At 45.2% G+C, this 23,222-nt stretch overlaps 1 protein-coding gene across 1 annotated transcript; it reads right to left on the bottom strand.

The window, feature by feature from the left end:
• Window positions 1-1,026: 1,026 nt before the first annotated feature.
• LOC111964916 (centrosomal protein of 162 kDa-like) lies at window positions 1,027-22,783 on the bottom strand. The gene is given in 29 exon segments (XM_023988788.2): window positions 1,027-1,565; window positions 1,697-1,831; window positions 1,937-2,035; window positions 2,142-2,283; window positions 5,350-5,846; window positions 5,997-6,203; window positions 6,807-7,046; window positions 7,156-7,254; window positions 7,443-7,606; window positions 7,811-7,937; window positions 8,062-8,161; window positions 8,242-8,354; window positions 8,968-9,117; window positions 9,584-9,763; window positions 10,143-10,240; window positions 10,243-10,326; window positions 11,027-11,273; window positions 11,634-11,850; window positions 11,961-12,045; window positions 12,315-12,533; window positions 12,683-12,805; window positions 14,274-14,304; window positions 14,690-14,742; window positions 17,411-17,487; window positions 17,808-18,003; window positions 18,205-18,366; window positions 19,642-19,944; window positions 21,395-21,554; window positions 21,769-22,783. Coding segments are annotated over 29 exon segments (4,581 nt in total). The 5' UTR covers window positions 21,829-22,783; the 3' UTR covers window positions 1,027-1,352.
• Between the last annotated feature and the right edge of the window lie 439 nt (window positions 22,784-23,222).

Here is a 23,222-nt window from a genome sequence, read left to right as displayed (position 1 = left end):
CCTCCCTCATGTGGTACCCTTCTTGCAGGCTCATCCTGACATGACCCTCCAGCATGACAATGCCATCAACCATACTTCTTATTCTGTGCGTGATTTCCTGCAAGACMGGAATGTCAGTGTTCTGCCATGGCCAGYGAAGAGCYCGGATCTCAAMCYCATTGAGCACGTCTGGGACCTGTTRGATCRGAGGGTGAKGGCTAGGGCCATTCCCCCTCAGAAATGTACGGGAACTTGCAGGTGCCTTGGTGGAAGAGTGGGGTAACATCTCACAGCAAGAACCGGCAAATCTGGTGCAGTCCATGAGGAGATGCACTGCAGTACTTAATGCAGCTGGTGGCCACACCAGATACTGACTGTTACTTTTGATTTTGACCCCCCCTTTGTTCAGGGACACATTATTCCATTTCTGTGTTACTTCTTCACTTTGTCTCAGTTGTTGAATCTTATGTTCATACAAATATTTACATGTTACGTTTTCTGAAAATAAACGCATTTGAGTGAGAGGACGTTTCTTTTTCTGCTGAGTTTAAAGGCCAGCTAATTGTGTTCATTATATAACCATTTCAATGTACCTTGGAACCACGAAATAGAGCAAAGTTCTAATTCTGAAGATAAAAACAGGTGGTGAATTGTTTCACTATTGTTTGTTTTTACAGGATTTGAAGACATCCTCCAGCGATTTGTTTTTAACTTTTGAAAAGCGTTCAGTAAAGTACACTCTAAAATACATTGAGCAAAATAGTRTTTAGCCAATGGCAAACTTCAGGGAGTTTTAACAAAATGCTTCGATGCCATGAATAACTACAGCCACTTTTTTCTTGTCAGATGTTATGGTAATACATGTTAAGGAGCTTTGATGATATGCTAATGTTTAGCAACAAACCACAACTGGAGTCACCAATAACAATCATCTTGGGGATAACAATAGACCAATTTCAAAGTGTGAATTTGAATAATTTGTTAGTCACCTTTGAGATGTTTCATCTTTGTGCCTTACTTGTTACAAATTCAMACCCACACATAGGAAAAAATTATACAAAAGGTCCTTTATTTTTCTAACACGCATTGAATAACTTAAAATAAATTCCAAATGATCAAGTATAAAAATACAAATCTACAAAAAGAAATAACCTGATTGTTCAGCACAATGATGKSTTCTCCTAAAGGGTGTGAGAGTTGGCTCTCAATTCCTTACAAATCCGCCCTCTCCTCCCCTTTATCTACACTGAACAAAAAAATACTTAAATAGTGGAAGCTCATCATTAGGCTGGCTTTCGCCTGGTCAATTCTTTCAGATCAGACAAGGTGAGGACAGATTTGTAAGTAATTAGAAAGAGCCTATGTCCTATGGTTCAGGTCCTCCAGCTGAAGGGTACAGCAGAAGCCCGGTCCGGAGCAGGGATGACCACTCCCTGTCTCTGAAGTTCTCTCAAGATGTCCAGGATAGAGTCCAGTTCCAGACGGAAGACCTCCAGCTCCCGGGTCTTCCCCTGAGCCAGCCTCCTCCAACGCTCCACATCAGACTGCTGCTCAGCCTCCACCACCAGCCGAGTCTGACCTATCACCTGCAGGATGGCACCGAGGGCATGTGTGTTAATGTTCAGTGTTTGGTCAGTGTGTTATTCAGTGTTCTTTCTGTGAGTGGATTTACCTGCAGCGGCTCTTTCTTCCTCTGTTTGTGTGTGTGTGTGTTCACCTGCTGGAGCTCTTTCTCCCTCTGAGTGTGTCGTAGCTCCATGCTGTGGATCTTTCTCTCCAGGCTAGTGAAGTGTCGGAGCTCTGGGCTGTGGCAYTCCTTGGCCTGCTTCAGCTCCTCCAACAGCCTTGTCAGCTAAAGAGATGAAACAAGCATTAATGTTGTGCTTTCCCCAGGAAATAGTCACCTTGTGTTGTTTCCTTGCTGTGACAACACTAGTGTGTTGATGAAGTTGAGTACCTGGTTCTGTAGGGTGTCCTCCCTCAGCTTGGACACAGCCAGAGCATCCTTGGTCCCCTGCAGTTCCTTCACCTGGTCACGCAAATGCTGCACCATGATCTGAAGGTTCATAAAAACAACCCCATTTATCCAGTTGATACGTTATACCTGGAACACCACCAATAACTTTCAGTTCACATGTGATTGGTCCATTGTGAGCCTTTACCTCCTGCGCGGTCACCTGATTGGTCAGTTCGGCCACTTTAGAGGAGGAGTGGGCGAGGGCGTGGCCGGTAAGCAGGCGCTCCAGCTCCCTCTGATGGTCAGCCCTGAGAGAGGACACCTGCTCTGCTGAATGCTGCTGTACCCTGCAGGACAGGTAGATACACCACCATGAATCATCTAGCATCCTCAACCCAGCGCCTCAGAGGGGTGACTACGATGTTAGCTAGATTTACTCAGGGTTTTCTAAAACTAGCCAGCTTCAGCTAGCTTCACATTCCAGCTCAGGCTTCATCCGTATGACGGATATTGCTTGTCCGCCTGCCACCAACTCTAGCAGGCTTGTAACTGTGTGCATATCGCACGTGGCTAGCCAAACGCTGAACTCTTCATTGTGACAATGCTGAAACATCAATCCATGGGCGAGTCAGTGCCACATTTGATTTATGCAGAGATCAAAATGAAACAAAATTAATCAGGATATGGTGTAAAACAGGCTTTTGGAATSGTGCTACTAATTACCACAAACATGCGGTCAGACAAAACAACCACAAACTGGTACCCAAAACAACCCAAAAGTACACAAAAACAGGCAGCCAAAACAACACAAAACCACCCAAATGATCAGTTTAGGTTCACGTTTCGATGTCAATAATGGCTTTGTCGACTGTGTATTTTAGTGACGCTGATTATAATTCATATGGTAATGTCATGAAACAGCCAGGCCAAGCTGCTACTAAACCTCTGCTGCCCTTCCTTATTTAACACAATACAGCATGAGACAACTGGTATTCACTACGACCTACAAACAGTAACACGCACACACTTTCCTGTTGAACTCATCTTTTTTCTCAAATCCATAGGACATCAAACAAGATGGATATAGATTGAGACATGACATGTATTTTCATGTTTTAGTATAGGCTTTTCATATTACATTTGAAAATCCTGTTCTCAGATTTCTCACAAAAACAAGCATCTCTCTAAAATGTCAACAGAGCGGATACCAAGCGTTTTATTTTCAAAGCCTTTTACATTTAATCCAGCTTGTGTAATGCTAATTTTGCGACCCGCGGAAACAATTATCCTCTTTCAATGAGATGACCTGTGATTAGTATGTAGATCAGTGTGTCCTGTCTGACGCATACAGATGTTGTTACAAGGTGCTGCCAACACCAGATGGCCAGGGACACTGTCTGTGTTGCATTCAAATGCATTCTGTCATTACTAAATGTGTAATGTGAAGCATTAACAAAAAACATTGCTTAAATATTTTATTAAATCAGTCGTCTTCCACAAAGGGAGGGGATGACGTAATCTTTGCGAGAGGTTGGGAATCTGAATTAATTGCTCCTCAACTCGTGGCTCAGACACTTCATTCAGGATAAATGGAGTCAGCCATGAGTTAGCCTGCCTTGGAGCAGGTTCGTTAGAAATGTAYCTGGCTAAAAGGGGAGCCCGCTTTCATAGTACAGGTTATCCTGAGTTGAACTCAGAGTTCACCAAAGTCACCTCACTAACTCCTCAAACCAGGTATGTAGTATAGGGCGCTGGACCCTGCAGGATAGGTAGAAACATGATACACCATCATATATCATCTAACCCTAATCCTCTGGTGGTCAGCACACCCGTGGCCTTATTTACAACAATACGTACGTACAAAAACCCCACAAAACATGCATTCAGACAAAAGCTGGCATTTACAAAATTAAAAAGTTGACGTGAGAATGTGCTTCCTCGTAAACTTTAGACCATGCGTACACACAATTTATAGTGGTTGAAGTAATGCATTGCAAGGAGGCAAGTAGTATTTTATGCAAATAAGGGATGACACTCATTCATAAAAAAAAGAAAAAAATAGGAAAGTATAATAAGATGCAAAAACATTTGCCATTTCTATTAGAAACCGCTTTGGGCTAATTCCAACAGTTCCAACTGAACTGGGACAATAAGGGTGTTGTCACCATAATAGGTGAATGATTGGCGTTTTCCAGGCGGAGTTATAATGCTTGTTCACGACGCGTTCAGTTTTAGGATTTATATTGGAAGCAATATTTGKATACGTACGCATTCTTTTCAGAAATGGCTTACGCAAATATTTAGTGCAAAATGAATGCAACGTTTATAAATGAGGATCCTGGACCCCGGAGGTAGTGAACACCACCATACACTGTAGCATATTACATACCAGTGGAGGCTGGTGTGACTTTAAAATCGGAGGACTATTTCAATGTAATGGATGGATGAATGGCACGGCATCAAAAGCATGTATCAAATGTGTAGGGTGTAGGGATTTTGGGTCTATTTGGGATTGAGAATCATGTTGACATCTCTCTGAGTGCATTGCAATTATATATTTAGGCTTCAGCTATAGAGAGCCACAGAGAGCCATTTTTGGGAGTTTATTTTTGGTGGTCTCGGAAAAGTGCATTAGTGTGGGCTGCAGTTTTCAGCAGGGCTGCCAGAGAAAAACAGCTCATTAGGTGCAGGGCTTGACATTCACTTTGTCCAAAAGCTTAGGCCACTTGTCCCCCCAATTCTTCTCTGTAACACCATTTTACTTCACAAAACAAAATGCATTACTATCTTCTTTACCATAGAGTATCAGACAGAAATGTAAGCTACACTCTGCCTATTGGCTTCCTTGCATGTTAAAGCCTGTCTCAAAATACAACACTGCCCCTTTAAGACTCCCCTGGAGGAAGATTGGCCACTCTTGGTAGTTTATAAAATATTGCAACATTACAATTACAACCAAATTCTTTCTATGCCTTTATAAAATAATTCCCTCCAGGGCTTGAAATTAAGGGCGTCCCATCCTCCCTAAAAAATGTCTTCAAAACAGACTCTGGGACGATAGATCCCAAATAAATACAACCGCTGCACATGCAATTTAAAAAGCAATGAGGCTGATGAAACAGATCAGACCATTTAGCTTAAAATGTTGATAACGTTTTATTTCTTCATATTATAAGCTCAACGATGAGCACATGGCTGTAAACTGCGCAGGAATATTCCAGTATGTCTGTATGGAGGAAACTGTGTTCGTACACAATTGTGAAAAGCCTTATAGAAGCTCCAGCAATGAACAACATTCTACCAATGAGTCAGGCACCTGTACAACCACTGAACTACTGGAGTCCTTTGTACTGAAAGGTCTTATTGTGGGTCTAAATAAAGGATTCAAAATGAGTGTGTGTGTGTCTACATACCTGCGCAGCTCGGCCTGGGCCTGTGCGGCTGCAGCCTGCAGTACCACCCTCTCCTTGTCACTCTGCAGCTCCAGCTGCTCCAGACGCAGCCTTAACCCCTCGCTCTCCTGCAGCACCTCTGAGATGTGGCTCCCAGAGAACGCTGTGGGCTGGTAATCCTTCTCATCTTGAGTGGGAGGGAAGGTTGCGGTCTCTCCTACCGTGCCTCCCCTCTCCCCTGGGGTAGCCACCACCACCATGGGTCCTTTGGATCCGGCCGCCTGCCGTCTGGCCTCCCCAGGCCCAACACGGCCATCCGATCTGGGGCCAGGACCACACAGCATGGTCTTCCTCTCCCTCTGGAGTCTCTCCACGGTGCGGCTCAGCTCCTGGACGCTGCGGGTCTTGGCTGACAGCTCCTGGTTGAGTCTCTCYATCCGGACCCCCAGGGCCGTCTCTGCTTGGCGCTGGTGTCGGGACGGGCTGCGTTGGGGGGCTCTCTCTGGCTCGGTGGTAGACTGATTCATTGATTTAAATAAAATACACATGCTCCAGATAACATTACATACATTTAAAACAATTATCCAGGATGAATTATTAAGACTAATTTCCTCTTAGGTGGGCTAAGTAGACAAGAAGGCAGGTAGACAAGAGAGAGGTAGGCCTACCTGTGCCTGTTGTGTGAGCTGCTCCTGTAGGGAGTGGACCTCAGCCTGTAGGGTTCTCTCTCTACTCTGATGGTTCTCCTTCAGGAGCTCCAGTTCCTGCTGCAGGGAGCGGACCTGGGCCTGCCAGACCCCAGGAGACCCGGTCTGGACCTGGTGTTTCTGGGTTAACCGCTGCTCCAGATCACTGATCTGCTGCTCATACTGGAGCTACAGACACACACACTGTAAATTAGTCTACTTTTATATTTAGGGGATTTATTTCCATAGATACAATTTATTGATCTCACAACACATTTCCTGAGAAAAAGCTTTTTCCCCCTGGTGCAGTGTTGGTCTAATGAAACCTTACATTAAGACTAATGACATCACACATTTGGAAAGGATAACAAATATTATACAGAGGATGAATCACTGACATCCTCAACGTCTCCACCGCGAGTGTCGGACAGAACTGTCAATTCAAGTGTTGTGTTGTACAAGGCTGTTGGAACTTGCCCTCTGACCCCTCTCCAAATAGACATGAAGAGAACTGGGGGAACAGTGAGGACTCATCACCCTGTTCTTATCTTTCCTTTGTGTGAGAGAGGACATTCAGAGTGTTTTGTGTTGAGGATGAACATCTTCAGGTAGTTCGAAGACCCAGTTTGAAGCGGTTGTGTTTACAGCAAGGCCATGTATGTCGGAGTAAGTCGTCGTAAGTACGTGTAGAGTGCTAATTGGTACAGGACTGTGAGGCCTAGTGACAGGGAATGGTAACACAGGGTTGTATGAGTGCATAACAGTGCCACTCAGCTGAGAGTATGAACAGACCTTAATCCGCTGGTACTGCTGCTCCATGGCTCGGAGGCTGCGTTTGGCCTCGTCGTCACGGCTCTCTAGTTCCGCCTCCAGCCTCTGGATGCGCCGCTCCAATAGGGCCCTGGTCTGATTGGGCGGGGAGCTCTTGGCCCCTCCATCCTCATCCAGCGTAGGTGCGTTGGCTGCAGCGTAGATGAGCGCTGGGAGGGAGTTAGGGTTCCTCTGTCTGAGAATCTTCTCCATCTCCTTCACCTGGGAGAGAAAGGGAACAGAAATATGGCATGAGTCATGAGAGAAAGGAGAGGTATGCCGCTATTCAGGGATACGTGCATGCACAGGAAATATTTCTCAACTGACTCACCTGTCGTTCTAGGTCCTGTATCCTCTTAGCGTCTCCAGCTCTCTCTTTAGTCTTACTCTGATTGGCTCTCTTCCCCACCTCCATCTTCAGCTTTTCCACCTGATTGGAGGAGCAAACGTTTCATTCAAAATATTGACGTACAGGAAATGACAGAAATACAATACACACTCTCATATAAGGTCGAGTTGGTCCTACCTGCTCTGTGCTTTAGGTCCTACCTGCTCGGTGCTTTGGGTCCTACCTGCTCTGTGCTTTGGGTCCTACCTGCTCTGTGCTTTGGGTCCTACCTGCTCTGTGAGTTTGTGTGTGTCTGCGGTGGCAGTCCTCAGTCTGGCAGAGTCTCTGTCCAGCAGCTCCTGGTTCTCAGCATACCACTGGAGCCTCTTCTTCAGAACACACACCTCCTCCTTATGCCTGTCCTCTGCCACCTGCAGCTCAAAGCTCTTATCCCCTGGCAGAGACAAGGATAATACAGACCACAGCATGTCACAGAGCTCCACTTGACTGTCAACCACAACAATGGGATGTTTTAATGGAGGTTTAAACCACACGTCTGGAAAAGTCACTGGATCTGAAACAGGGAACATTGTCCTTTGGGAGTAGAAACAAGAGGTTTGATTCCACAGTCAAGCCTCCATGTCTCTCACGCACTAACCTGAGGTGTAGACGACCTGCGCTTTGGCCAGGTCTCTCTCTTTCCTCATCATTTGAAGGTCCACCTCCAGGGCCTGTTTCTCCTGCTTCAGCTTGTGGGTCTCCTCCACCAGTCTCTCTTCAGTCCTCTGCACACACACACACAGTCAAAGGTGAGACTGGTCTTTCCCTTTTAAGATGAGTTGATTGTTTCATCTMCAAAGCAACATCTAGGCCTTCCTTTTAGAGGTGGTTGTGTGACTGAACACTCACCTGTGCTGCCTGCATCTGGCCCAGCAGCTGTGTGATGCGCTGAATATGGGCCACACAGCCTACATTACCCACAGTCCTCGGCGAGTTGCTCATCTGCTCCCTGGGCATAAATAAGAGTCAGTGTTAACATTCAATGACGTGGATAGGTACGYGTCTGTGCATATGTATGAGTCAACTCACTTGGTAAGGGCCAGTTTGTTTAGCAGTCTCTGGTTCTCTATGAACATGGCCTCTTCATTGAGTTTACTCTGAGCCTGAAGAGCCTTCATCTGCAGGTACAACTTCTCATTCTCCTGTTACCCACACACACCGCAAGGAGAGAGAGAGAATCACATTGTCTCAACTATAGGCCATCTGGGTAAATTAGTTTAATCAGAAATACCTGTTCTACGCATTTAACCTACATCAAATCAAACTAGAAAGGAATAGGATTAGAAGCTGTGAGATGAGGGAATGCATTCAGCATGCCTAATTAAGAACGGCTACAGTTCCACCTTGGTGGTGTGTGTACTGTAGCCACTGATTCTAGGAGCTCGGCTGTAGGCTCTGTAATTATGAGAGATTATCAGACAGTGTTATTGTCACATCTCTAAGCTGGTCACAATCTGGAGGAAAAAAGGCTAACTGTGCTGCCTGCWACAAACCCACACCCCCTCCTGGAATTAAGTCAGTGAACAGAGGAATTCCACTACCCTGAACAGTGGCCTGTATATATAACCTCTGCAGTCACAGAGACTCCGGGTAATTGGGATGGATTCAAAGCCAATGAGTCACCGCCAGCCTGGCGCTGAACAAATGCAGTACATTTAAGTCTTGTTTCCTTAAAACACAGACTGGAAGAGAAAAGACCAAGAGAGACGGCCAAACAATCACAGAGTAGACAGAGACAAACAGACGTGTACAGACCTGCTGGTATCCCTGGATGATGGTCTCCTGTTCCTTCACCTCTTTCTCTAKCAGTCTGAGTTTGTCCTCAGTGAGGGGGTCCAAGGGCCCGTCCAGACCGAGACCCAACCGGCCCTTCTTCCTGCTGTTGGCCTCCTCCGTACTGTGCAGCTGAAACACAGGGGACAAGACTCAGTACACATCACAAATAACACACAAGTGATGTATGCATCTACTACAGTTTTGAGTTCACAAAATACAGTTTGAGCTAATTTAACTGGCCTTCAGTGAATGGCAGAGATATCTTAGATAACATGCTATTGTTTAAAGGAATATTTTATTTTGCTCCTGTGTCAGCTGGGTCCTTCACAACTGCTTTATTCAATAGCTTGAATAACAGTATTACAAAAKTCAGACACACAAAGCAGCTAAATAAAATGAGCAGTGCCATAGCAACAGGAGTGCTGACGTAGGGGTTKTAAACTGTTCCGACAGTCATGGAGAACATGTTATTTTCTGTTACAATAGAAGGATGTAGGAAGACACAGGTGGTCAAACATTTGGATCTATACTCTTTAGAGACATGACTGTCCCTGTGAATGTAACTGTGTGTGTGTGTGTGTGTGTCTCCCTCTACCTTGCTCTGCAGGAGGTAGTTCTCCTGTCTCAGTGAGCTGAGCTCTGTGTCATGCTGCAGCAGTAGCTCTTCCTCTCTGGTGTGGAGCTCYCTCTCCCTCTGGGCTAGCTCCAGTCTCAGCCTGGACACTAGGGGGCTCTCCTCCACCTCCCCAGACCGGCCCTCCTCCCTGGGCTCACTCTGACAGAGGGGTAACACATGGTTAGAGTCTTTATAATGGATAGTTGCTAGCACTTGAATGTGCATTGAAGGCCATAATATTGCACAAACAAAGATGTTGCGAAATTCGGCACCAAGAAGGCAACAATAATGGACTGCTATATTCATCCAGGTATGAATACACACTACATAAGATCCAAACTGAAATCAGTCAGACTTATGATAGAGCAAGGAGCAATCAGCTGGGTTAGATAATGCAACAAAGTAGAAGTCACACCCCTATCATATGACCAGGTGAACGGAGAAAAATATCATACTTACCTGAAAAGAAATTGCAGCACACTGATGAACGAACTTGATGCACCACAGACTGAAAAACTACTCCAGTATGTTGACTTACTTTCTTCTCTGATGGACACTCAGTCTCCTGAGTCTGGCTGGCTTCCTGTTGACCTTTGGTTTCCCAGGAGACCGTGTGACTGGTATCCTGGCGACCTCTCCAATCCGATGTTGCTGCTGGAGGAAGGCAGCGAAGGACTGAACCCCTGCCACCAGCTCACTGCTCACCCTCAGACCACCACAGTCTGGATCAGGAGTACAACCACACAGCAACATTAGTCTGGATCAGGAGTACAACCACACAGCAACATTAGTCTGGATCAGGAGTACAACCACACAGCAACATTAGTCTGGATCAGGAGAACAACCACACAGCAACTTAGTCTGGATCAGGAGTACAACCACACAGCAACATTAGTCGGATCAGGAGAACAACCAACAGCAACATTAGTCTGAGCAGGAGAACAACACACAGCAACATTAGTCTGGATCAGGAGTACAACCAAACAGCAACATTAGTCTGGATCAGGAGAACAACCACACAGCAACATTAGTCTGGATCAGGATACAACCACGCAACATTAGTCTGGATCAGGAGTACAACCACACAGCAACATTAGTCTGGATCAGGAGTACAACCACACAGCAACATTAGTCTGGATCAGGAGTACAACCACACAGCAACATTAGTCTGATCAGGAGTACAACCACACAGCAACATTAGTCTGGATCAGGAGTACAACCACACAGCAACATTAGTCTGGATCAGGAGTACAACCACACAGCAACATGTGGTAAATGTTATTTATCTATTATTTATTATACTGTAGTACTGTTATGTGCTATACTACTTAGATATAGTTCTAACATATCTTTTTTTAAGCACACTTACACTACACCTACTAGCTTTGGTTGTCAATGTGTGAGGAGTTATTTTTCTCCTACCTTTATCTTTCTCTGAGAGGAGAGGGCTGAGGCTCTGGTATGATGGCTGGCTGAGAGGCTTCCTCTGGGTTAGAGGAGAGGGGGGCTTGGCTGCAGCCCCAGGTCTGGTAGGACCAGATTTCCTAGCTCCAGAGGTCCTGGTGGCCACGGCTGATGGTTTACTCTCCACTCTACCTCTGCCAGGGGCAACATAAGGCTTCCTCAACGAGGATGTGAAGGGACCAGCTACCGTAGAGCGTCCAGGAACCTATGCAAAATATGATATTGTCAATATACAAATCATTGCCATGTCACCGTCTACATTGTAAATGATAATCACCTTTGATGCAAATCAAATGTTATTGGTCACATACACATATTTAGCAGATGTTATTGTGGGTGTAGCGAAATTCTTGTGTTCCTAACAGTGTAGTATTCACTAACAATTCACAAATCTAAAAGTAAAAGAATGGAATTAAGAAATATATACAATATTAGGATGAGCAATGTCGGAGCAATGGCTACGTAATGTGGAAACAGTTCAGGTAGGTGTGAAAGCCTGAATCAGTGTGGTTATGTATGGTAGGGTTTAGTGCTTATTAACAAGGGCTCCGTTCCAGTCCCTTACCTGCTGGCTTTTCTTGTTGCTGGGTTTAGTGGTCAGGTCAGGGGAGGAGCTGTCCTGATCCTGCTTCATCAGCCTCTGTACCTCCTCTCTGATGCTTCTGGGACGGGGGCCTGGGGAGGCCGGAGGAGTGTCTGGCTCTGCTGAGCGTCTTGGGCTTGACTCACGGGATCTATGGCATAAGGACTGGCCAGTCTTCTCTGGGCTGAACTGGGTCCCACTGTGAACACACAGCTCATGTTAACGTCTATCCACTCCATTCTGTACCTTCCAGAGAGTGTCAGTTGTCCTTCCCTACTACAGCCCTGTGACAGACAGCTGTAGACTCACCTAGCAGGTTGCAGAGTGAAGCCTCTTGTGTCGTCTATGCTGTCTGGTCGGATGGGACGCATCAGCTCCTCTGCAGTGGGCAGCTCTGAGAAAACACATCGAAGTTAATCAATCAATCAAGAATCAATCAGAAACTCAAGTCTATTTGTAACACCTCAACACAAACTTCAAATGTACCATCTTGTCAGATATGAATAAGGATGGACATGTGTGGATCTCCAGTTAGTTACGATTGAAAACCATATTCTATTTACTTGACAGGTTCACCACAGACAGTGTTTGAGACTGACCAACCTGACTCTGTGGTGACCAACCTGACTCTGTGGTGACCAACCTGACTCTGTGGTGACCAACCTGACTCTGTGGTGGAGACTGGTGCTAGTAGTGTTCCTCTGGAGAGCTCAGCGACAGAGGGAGAGACAGGAACAGGACTGCTCTTCCTCCTCCTCTCCCTCCTGACTGGTGATGAAGGGTGGTGATGATGGTCTGAGTCCTCCAGAGAGCCACTGATCTGTCTGTAGGCCTCCTGTAGAGCCTCCATCTCACTGGCCCCACTCTGGCCATACGACTGGGCTACACAGACCACACAGGAACACCACCAGGTTCACCATCATCCGCCACCACCAAACTGACACAGATGAAGCCTAATCCACATAAGTGTCTAGGTGTACATAGCTACATCCAGTAGGACCTGACTGATAGTCTGTCTAGTCTGGTCTCACCTGGTAGTGCCGTCTCTATGGTCTCCTCTGCTCCCTGGTTCCTCCCTGGTTCCTCGTTGGTGTCACTGTCCGCTCCAGGGGGCAGGAGTTCACCGGTCGAGTCCAGAGAATCATGGAGGGATACTTACACCAGGAAATGATGTGATCAGGACAAATAGAATATTGATTTTAGGGGTAGGTCAGTTTCAATACTGTATGAATAGAGGATGGTGTCATAAAAGCAGGAAATTATTCATCAGGAATAAATCACATGCCTGCGAAACAGGGGTACTGTTAGAAGAACCAGAGACACTGTATATACATACTGTGTACACAACACACACTAGTGTTGTCACGATACAAGGTTTAGTATCACAATGCTCGATACCATCACAATAGTCGATACCACAGCAAAAAAAGAAGGTGTGTTAGCACAAAAACTCAACTGGGTAAGCAATAAGATGAAGCAATAAGAGTGTGTGCATGTATTGAGTTATTKAACTTGTTTTGGCTGATTTCATGGGGCTACAGATGAAAAACAATCAGTTTCACTTCCATTTGGGATTTATTTTATTGTACTGATCAACAACATTTGCATTTCTTTTAGAAAAGTGTGGGCTGTCTCTTTTAAGACCCATGACGTCATTCACACACACACAGTCAGTTCGAGGCTCTATGGAACGGCATTTGGGTCTTTGCGTGTCAATTTGACGTGTATCTTTTTTGACACGCAAAGACCCAGAAGGCTTTCCATAAGGCTTGAGCAAAAATGACCTTGACTGGGAGAGACGTGAGGTGGGGAAGACGACGTGAATGAATAAAGTTTTTGGGGAGAATCAGCTTTGAAGCCAGCAATATTTTCATATCACAAACAAGGTACAAGGGTAGTGAATTGTTGTTAGCGTCAGCTGTAAGCTAGCAAGGCAAGTTAGCCTACAAAGCTGAAAGCTACCAGTATCTTCTTGCATTGCAAAGTGTTCTAGCCTGTAAAGGACATTGTTTTGTGAACAGTAATTAACAGTTTCAACATTGAAATTATTTGAGTGTTAACTCCTTGTTGCATTACTTAAGTGTTAACTTCTGTGCAGCATATGTGCAGTGATTCCTCAGAGTAAGAGGAGCAGGAACAGTGCTCTCGCTCTACAAGGGAACATCGGCTGTGCTGATAGAAACAGACGTTCCTCTTTCAATCAGTAGACGTCGTGAGACACATTTGACAGAAGTACCGAAAGTAACAAGAATTCTAGTATCGAAAAAGTACCGAAGTTTCGTATATCGTGCAGCACTAACACACACACACTAAAGACTTGCTTCCCAATCGCCCTTGCCCCAAAACACATGTAAATACTGGACTATATTGTGCCTTCCTGTATTATATTTATGCTAAAATGTTAATTCTATTCTACAGAGCCATTTACTTTAGGTTCGTATTTTTCTATTTTATTATTGTTGCTACATTGTCGAGAAGATAACTGCAAGTAAACATTTTGTTGGATGTTGTAAACCATGTGTATGCAGTACATACGGCTAATAAAACATGAAACACATACTTGTGCTGTATTAAAAACCCACTCTGACCCAGAAAATAAAAATGGATGTTGGTTTATAATACCTTTGGTGAGCATGGTAGGCCTTTTAGGCTCCTGAAAGAAAAAGGGAGAGAGAACAAATGAGATGAGCAAAACAGAAGAGCCATGCAGTCAGTCACCCACCACATATTCAGCCAATCACAGACAAGACCTGGCACACCCGCCATTAAAGACCCCTTCTTCTCACTCTACCTCTTGAGAGAGAGCTGGGATAACTGCTGAATGCCTTTATAAACTGTGGCTTTTTTAACCCAGAGTGATTAGCACGTGAGCAGCAGGAACAACTCCTGCTTACAACTCATCATGGGGCAATTCTACATGACGCAATTTACAACCAACTTTCGGTTTAAACCTCTGGTTCAAATCACTCCCTTACAAAGCGTTATTAGAACTAAATGACTACATTTTCAAATCAGACTCGCATAAAATGTAGTCTCACCTCCTCAATGACCTCATCTTCAAAGTCCTCATCCTCGCTGTAGTGGGGGGAGGCTGCAGCAGGCACAGACAGAATGACAGATTCACTGATGAGCTACAATCATGCAGATGAGGTATGTGCAAGTACTTGTCTGACAGAGTGCCACTGTAAATGACAACAGACCTGGGTTCAAATAGGATTTCATTAGGTTCATTAGGAAGTGCATTGACGATGTCGTACCCACAGCAACGATTAAAACATTCCCAAACAGAACCGTGGATTGACGGCAGCATTCCGCGTGAAACTGAAAGCGCGAACACTGCTTTTAACCAGGGCAAGGTGACCGGAAGCATGACCGAATACAAACAGTGTAGCTATTCTCTCCGCAAGGCAATCAAACAGGCTAAGTCCCAGTACAGAGACAAAATCGAGTCGCAATTCAACAGCTCAGACACAAGAGGTATGTGGCAGGGTCTACAGTCAATCACGGATTACAAAAGAAAACCAGCCCCGTCGCGGACCAGGATGTCTTGCTCCCAGACAGGCTAAACAACTTTTTTGCCCGCTTTGAGGACAATACAGTGCCACTGACACGGCCCCTACCAAAACTGCGGGCTTCCTTCACTGCAGCCGAGTGAGTAAAACACTTTAAACTGTTAACTCCTCGCAGGCTGCCAGCCCAGACGCATTCCCAGCCGCGTCCTCAGAGCATGCGCAGACCAGCTGGCTGGTGTGTTTTACGGACATATTCAATCAATCCTTATCCTAGTCTGCTTGTTCAAATGCTTCAAGAGGGCCACCATTGTTGTCCTGTTCCCAAGAAAGCTAAGGTAACTGAGCCTAAACGACTACCGCCCCGTAGCAACTCACTTCCGTCATCATGAAGTGCTTTGAGAGACTAGTCAAGGCCATATCACCTCCACCCTACGGACACCTAGACCACTCCAATGTTGCTTACGCGACCAAATATCCAAGACGAACGCAATCGCAAACCACACTGCACGACTGCACCTATCCCATACTGGAACAAGAGGAATACCCGATTGAGAATGCTGTTCATCGATTACAGCTCAGCATTAACACATAGTACCCTCCAAACTCGTCATCAAGCTCGAGACCTCTGGGTCTCGACCGCCGCCCTGTGCAACTGGGTCCTGGACTTCCTGACGGGCCGCCCCAGGTGGTGAGGGTAGGTAACAACATCTCCACCCGCTGATCCTCAACACTGGGGCCACAAGGGTGCGTTCTGAGCCCTCCTGTACTCCCTGTTCACCACGACTGCGTGGCCATGCACGCCTCCAACTCAATCATCAAGTTTGCGGATTGACACTACAGTGGTAGGCTTCGATTACCAACAACGACGAGACGGCCTACAGGGAGGAGGTGAGGGCCTCGGAGTGTGGTGTCAGGAAAATAACCTGCACACTCAACGTCAACAAAACAAAGGAGATGATTGTGGACTTCAGGAAACAGCAAAGGGAGCACCCCTATCCAATCGACGGGTCAGTAGTGGAGAAGGTGAAAGTTTTAAAGTTCCTCGTGTACACTCACGGACAAACTGAATTGGGTCCACCCACACAGACAGCGTTGTGAAGAAGGCGCAGCAGCGCCTCTTCAACCTCAGGAGGCTGAAGAAATTCGGCTTGGTCACCAAAAGCACTCACAACTTCTACAGATGCACAATCGAGAGCATCCTGTCGGGCTGTATCACCGCCTGGTACGGCAACTGCTCCGCCCAAACCGTAGAGGCTCTCCAGAGGTAGTGAGGTCTGCAGAACGCTCACCAGGGCAAACTACTCCCCTCAGGACACCTACACCACCGATGTCACAGGAAGGCCATAAAGATCACCAAGGACAACAACCACCCGAAGCCACTGCCTGTTCACCCCGCTATAATCCAGAAGGCGAGGTCAGTACAGGTCGCATCAAAGCAGGGACCGAGAGACTGAAAAAACAGCTTCTATCTCAAGCCATCAAAACTGTTAAACAGCCACCACTAACATTTAGCGGCCGCTCCAACATACTGACTCAACTCCAGCCACTTTAAAAATGGGAATTGATGGAAAATTATGTAAAAAATGTACCACTAGCCACTTTAAACAATGCCACTTAATATAATGTTTAACATACCCTACATTACCCATCTCATATGTAATACTGTACTCTATATCATCTACTGCAATCTGCATCTTTATGTAATACATGTACCACTAGCCACTTTAAACTATGCCACTTTATGTTTACAACCCTACAGTACTCATCTCATATGTATATACCGTACTATGAACCATCTACTGCATCTGCCATGCCGTTCTGTACCACCACTCATTCATATATCTTTATGTACATATTCTTTATCCCTTTACACTTGTGTGTGTGTGTAAGGTAGTAGTTGTGGAATTGTTAGGTTAGATTACTTGTTGGTTATTACTGCATTGTCGGAACTAGAAGCACAAGCATTTCGCTACACTCGCATTAACATCTGCTAACCATGTGTATGTGACTAATAAAATTTGATTTGATTTGTTTCCTTTCAAATACCTTAACGGCAATTGATTGAGCTTGCCTGTTGCAACTGAACCAACGGAATCGTCCCAAAAGCGCAAACCACCCTCAACTTCAAAGTATTTGAAAGAAAACAAAACCTATTGAACCAAGCAGGGTCTGGAGTAGTGTGAGCATAGAGATCCTATTAAATGATTATTATAATTCCTAATTCTATGAGTGCATCATCTGTCCTACCTGGGGAGAGTCGGTCAGACTCCATAGCTCTCTCCTCCTCTCTCTGATCGACCCCCGCCACAGCTGCCTCTGCCTTCCTGGAGAAACAGCAGAACAWGTGTCATTCACAGATCACACGCTGGGAGTGACAGTAATGACCTTACCCAGCCACTGTCTGCAACACTGAGGGTCTCCTTGGGACAACCCCAGCAGTGGCTTCAAAAGGCAGCTACAGCTAGACCTCGGGCGACTCGGAGTGTCATGCTCCGGAGTGAAGATGCCCCTAGTTACAGATCTAGGATCAGCTTGTCTTCACAAAGTCCTAACCTTAACCACTCGAAAGTGGAAACGCAAAACCGACCTGAGACCATTGTGTAGAGACAACACCCCCCTTAGCTCCGCGGCGTGTGGTAGATACCTGAGGGTGGTAGCGGTGGTGGAGGCGCTGGTGGAATCCAGATCTTTGTTGAGTCTGGAGTAGTCTACTGTGGAGGACACACCTCCCTCCAGGTGGGCAAAGAAGCGGGCCTTCTCCTCTTCCTCCTCCAGGCTGTCCATGCCCAGACCAAGACTCACTGCAGCGTTCTGACCTGGTCCGGACGCCATCACAGAGTCTGGGTAGACAAAATCACGGGCAGACACAGACAGACATGTTTCAACCATTGCTACTTTCAAAGAGTTTAAAGTAAAATAGTTTAAAGCTGGCACGTACAGCTGCTTTCATGTCACTACCCTGATGTCAGGTTAGCAATGGATTGAGCTAGATCTGGTGACATCATAGAGAGTATCTATCCATCCCTCCTGAGCAGACTCACCCTCAGGCTCCAGACTGTCTCTGCTGAAGATGACAGGCTCTGCCCCCTCCTCCTCCTCTGAACCCCTCTCTACTCCCTGATGCTGCAGCTCCTCTTCCTCCTCCTGGATGGGCTGGGATCTTCTCAGAGACTTACAGAACATCTTCTCAGATCTCAGCAATCCTGGAAAACAACAAAAGTAATGGACCGTTCAATTCAGGTAATTACAGGAAACAGAAATTGCTCTTGCTTTAGGCTACTTCCTGAATTGAAAGAGGACCTGTGGTTGTTGTATAGGCCTTATTGTGGTCAGACAGCTCAGCATAGGACTTGATGTAATATATCTTTTTTTAAAGAGCTAAAAAAAAGAATAGAAAAAAGGAGTCCGTCCATGAGGACACCAAGCTGTCAATATCCCAGACCGTGTTTGAAACCCCACTATGGTAATGTAGCTCATTAGCTCTGTGTTTTATCATTCACAGGATATTGACTTCCTGGGGTACACAGGCCTGCAGAGACCCTCAAAGGCCATGCGGTCCAATTAAGAGGGGAACAGCACACACAGAAAAGAGAAGACAGAGCAGTAGAGCTAACTTTGATCTCAGCTCCACAACCACTTGCTGTCAGTCTACTGGAGGGAGGGTACTGTAGAAAAGCTCCATATCCTCATAAATATTCAAATGATTTTGGAATACAAATAGCTGTCAAGATAAAAAAAGCTTTTCCTCATTTAGTCTCACCATGGCAAAACATGCCCAACTTTTTCATTTCAGCACTGAATGATCATCGTGACATTTACAGAATGGAAAACAAGCACGGGTTATAGTAAAAAAACAAGAGCTAAACTCAGGCTCTCCAGAGTTAGACTAGTTAAAGCAGTTGGGAGTAATTTTACTAGTGAAAATATTTGCCCAAATGAAGCGCTGAAACTAACGGTAAAACAGTTTGCTCGAAGCACAGAATCACAGCTCGCCTCGACACACTGAATTGTCTGGCGAAGATAGAACATGACCGGATTTAGCACCAGTAACCATAACACCTGCCCTTCAGGTCCAGAAAGTTCTTTATTTTTTCCAAAGCTTTTAATTTGTTAATTTACACCGCTCTATTAGCAGAGGAAAATAAAATGAATAAATATGAAAATAAGTGACAAGGAAACAAAGAGAGTAAACAGTATGTTTTAAATCCATGTTTCACAAAAATCATGGTTAATCATGGTTTCAGTCATAAAAACCTTGATTTCCACCTTTGTAATGTGGATACAGGTCTGGGAAGTGTGGCAACACGAGACTACAGTCATACTGATGTTGAATATCCACCTCTAGCCTCTACTTTCTAGTCTACCAGGGCAGCAGGTCTGGATCGGTCTCTAGCTACTATCATTATACCATACTAGTCTAACTACTAGTCTACCAGGGTTTTGGGGATTTGTATCTAGTCTAGCTACTATGACTTTACCATCTTCAAGAGCCTGTGAGTCACTATCACTGCTGTGACTGTCCACTGGTGTGTCACGGAGAGAGGTACTCTCCTCAGGACTCCTCTCTCCTGATGCATTACGGGAGCTCTCGTTCATGGGAGGGCTCCCCTGCCTGGCAGAGTGGGAGGAGTCGTGTTCTGGGCTGTTATTTTCCGGCCCCGCAGCAATGTGAGAAGAAGCATCCTGATTGGCTCCATGGACCTTGTCCAGCTGACTGAGCCTATCCAGAGCTTTGCTGCGAGGTTTGGGGGTGGGCCTTGTGGAGGCTTCCACTGTGACAGCTAACCAATGGAAGATAAGAGGGTAGATAAAGATGAGAAAGGAATCATGTTCTGTACACACAAAGAAAAGGATCTCAGGGAAAGGGTGATAGGTGAGAATTATCTGTTAATTGAATGATTAGAATGTTCCGCCCTGATACATATAATTGTATGGAAGTGATTAGAATGTATAAAATCATAATCAATAAATGTGTAGTCTAGTCAGAATTAGGGTAAAGAATATATATCTTTATGGTATTATAAACACAGACTGTCTGAGCTTGGTGCCGACCTGACTAGAGATTTGGGAGAGAACAGGGAGTACGTGTCAAGGACAAGGTCACTAATCTCTGGCGGCTGGGTAGTGAGACAGTGTGTGTGTGTGTGTGTGTGTGTGTGTGTGTGTGTGTGTGTGTATGTTTGTGCGTATGTTTGTGTGTATGGTTTTGGGAATGAGTGGGCGTGAGAAGTCAGTATAAAATGAATTGTTTTGTATTCTTGACTTTAGAACGTTCCCGTGAATAAACCTTTTTGACTATTTTAGCTGGGCCTCCGTCTGTTTCATTCGACCAGGATCTTACAWATTCTGGTTTGCAGACTTGAGTAATATAATTAAATTGGGTTATGTACCTTGAGAACAAAATTCYCCTATCAAAGGGACACCCTCAAAGAGTAGGTGGGCAAAAGGAGAGAACTACTAAATGTGAGCTAGAAATATKTAAGGGTTAGCTTGGAGGAAGAGAAGATCTAAGGCAAAAAAACAAGACAAATATAGCAAAGGAGAGGTTAGAGGGCAGGACTAAAGCTAATGAGAGAAAGTGAAGGTTGGTAGCATGTCAATGTACTAACACCAATGATTGGGAGACAATGTACCATTGGGTGGCCCTAAGAAACTAGGGGGTTACAGTAGTGATTCCTATACCCTGAGGGGGGCTTTTTATTGGGCTGCTCTCACTCTCATCCTCCTGAGTTTTCACCACAGCCTGCTGCTGGGGCTTTTTGGGTTTAGTGAACCTGCGTTTGGCAGCCTCTGCTTCAGACAGGTGGAAGGAAAGAGGAGATGGAAGAGAAAGGAGAGAAGAAGGTGGGGGCCAGACAGCTAGAGAACAAGACTGATATACAAATGCGTCATGAAGAGTCGACTGATGTAAACCAATCAAAGATGAACTCATGAAAGGAGTCAAACCATAATTATCAGGGGAGTAGCAGCAGGGAACAGGTTATGATGGACATGTTATGATGSTGMAATKAAATGCAACAGATGTTCCAGGAATTACAGAGCAGATGAGAAATCAGCACATAGTCACAGTGTCCCTCTAAAGATATAACCTTTCAGCATGTCATGAAACACGCAAGCACAAAGACACATACACAGAGAATGAACCAATGACAAGCACACACGCACACAGAGAGAGAGAGAATCCTAACTGAACTGAAGCACATCAACCTACACATCCCTGGCTTTGCTTACCTCTGCCAGGTGTCTCTTCGCTGTCCTCCTCCTGCCACCACGGCACAGGGGCAGCTGATGTCTTCTTTGGTGGTGGTTTCTGAGAGGCTCTGCCCAGGCTGTCCAGAACACTGGAGCGCATAGCACTGCCACCCAAATCCACTGAGTCATCTGAGACAGACTGAATACAAGTCAATGGTTACTAGGTTAAAGTAGCCATCTAGCTAGTTGGTTGGGTGAATACATAGTAGTATGGACACAGATGAAAAGGCTGGTTATCAGTATCTTTGGTGTGGATATAAAGAAGGGCCGTCATTCGTGAGTAACTTTAGCTATGAACACCCAGAATTGCAGACATAGTGCTACTATCATGCCTGCAGTAACGTTAAACTCACCTCTTTCAAAAACTGCTCGAACTGTTCATCAAGCTCATCTTTCGTCAATTGATGTGCCATGATTCCAGTCAAAGATGATAGGTAACTAGCTAGCTACCTGTAAGTAGCTAGGGTAGCTACCTGTAAGTAGCTAGGGTAGCTACCTGTATCTTGCCGAAAAAAATGGGAGGATAACAATAGTGAGACGTTTGCGACCCAACAACTCAAACGCCCCTTTAACTTCCTATCTAGCTAGTTACCTAGGCAACCAACGTGGATGTAGTTTTTCACAAGATTGTCGAGCTTGCTTATTTAGCTAGTGTATTTCGCTAGGTAGCTAGCCTTGACAGTTGTAGCAGTTATAAAAAAGATTTGGTTGTAGCTAAGCTGATTAGCTAACTGGCTTTAGTTAGCGTTAGCCACCTAGCTAGCTAGCTGGCTTTAGTTAAGTAAGCATTAGCCACCTAGCTATAGCTGGCAACAGTGTCTTCTAGCTAGCTATCTTATTTGCACTCCGCCGAAATATTCAATCAGTGTGATGCATGTATAACTAGCTACACATGCATGGCTGGTGGTTTACAAACTGTTATATTTGCAAACGTTAGCTACAGTAGCAGCTAACAAGTGTTTTGTGTTCATAGCTCCATAAAGTTCCCGCGACAACAACCGGGTGAGACCTCAGAGTCCATTGGTTGGCTATTCAGAGACGCAATAACGGAATGACAAATCACCATTATCCTTCTGCTCGCTCGTATATCTATTTCCCTTTCAATATCCATCCATTCATAATTAATTCACGCATCAGAAAAGTTATTATTATTTAGTGCGGCAATGGTGTGTCATATTTCCTGTCTCTGTCAATCTGAGTGTTTTCCTTCTGAAGGAAAGATGAGCAAAACATTCATACGCAGACATTGAAGTTTCAACCAATAGACCTTTTGATCAACGTAGCAACGCCCACTTCCGCTCAACTTCCTACCCGATACATAGCTTCCTGTCAGCCTGATTGTAGCCGTACAGTACTAGCCTCGTTTTTATCATTACCTCAGTATATTAATATAATCATATTTATATAGCGTTTATCATTCTTGTTGAAAAGTCTGTTTATCTGTTCAGTTAGTGATTTTTGTAATTCGATTGTGTTCTGTCTTTGTCTCTTTAGCTAGCTACCTAGCAAAAGTTAGTGCTAACGACGTTAACCTTATTAGTTGGTGCGGCATCTTTATTGAAAGTTAGGAAATTAAGATTTCATTGAACCTTCTAGTGGGCTTCGACGTCTGAAGAAGGGAGCAGTACCTTTGCTATTCCAGTGGAATATTACCATGTCAAGGAGATCCTCATGTCACTGATGGGAAGCATCAACTGCATCTGGGCTGTGGCTTGCCTTCTTACAAAGGGCCAAGGAGCAATGAGCTACTACTGCAATGCATCTATTTTTTTCTTTCTGTGACCATCATTTACATTACATTTAAGTC

The sequence above is a fragment of the Salvelinus sp. IW2-2015 genome, linkage group LG6.1 (assembly GCF_002910315.2).
Source record: "Salvelinus sp. IW2-2015 linkage group LG6.1, ASM291031v2, whole genome shotgun sequence".
Classification (NCBI taxonomy): Eukaryota; Metazoa; Chordata; class Actinopteri; order Salmoniformes; family Salmonidae; genus Salvelinus; species Salvelinus sp. IW2-2015.
Note: the sequence above shows the minus strand (reverse complement) of the source record. Positions and strands in the feature narration are given on the sequence as shown.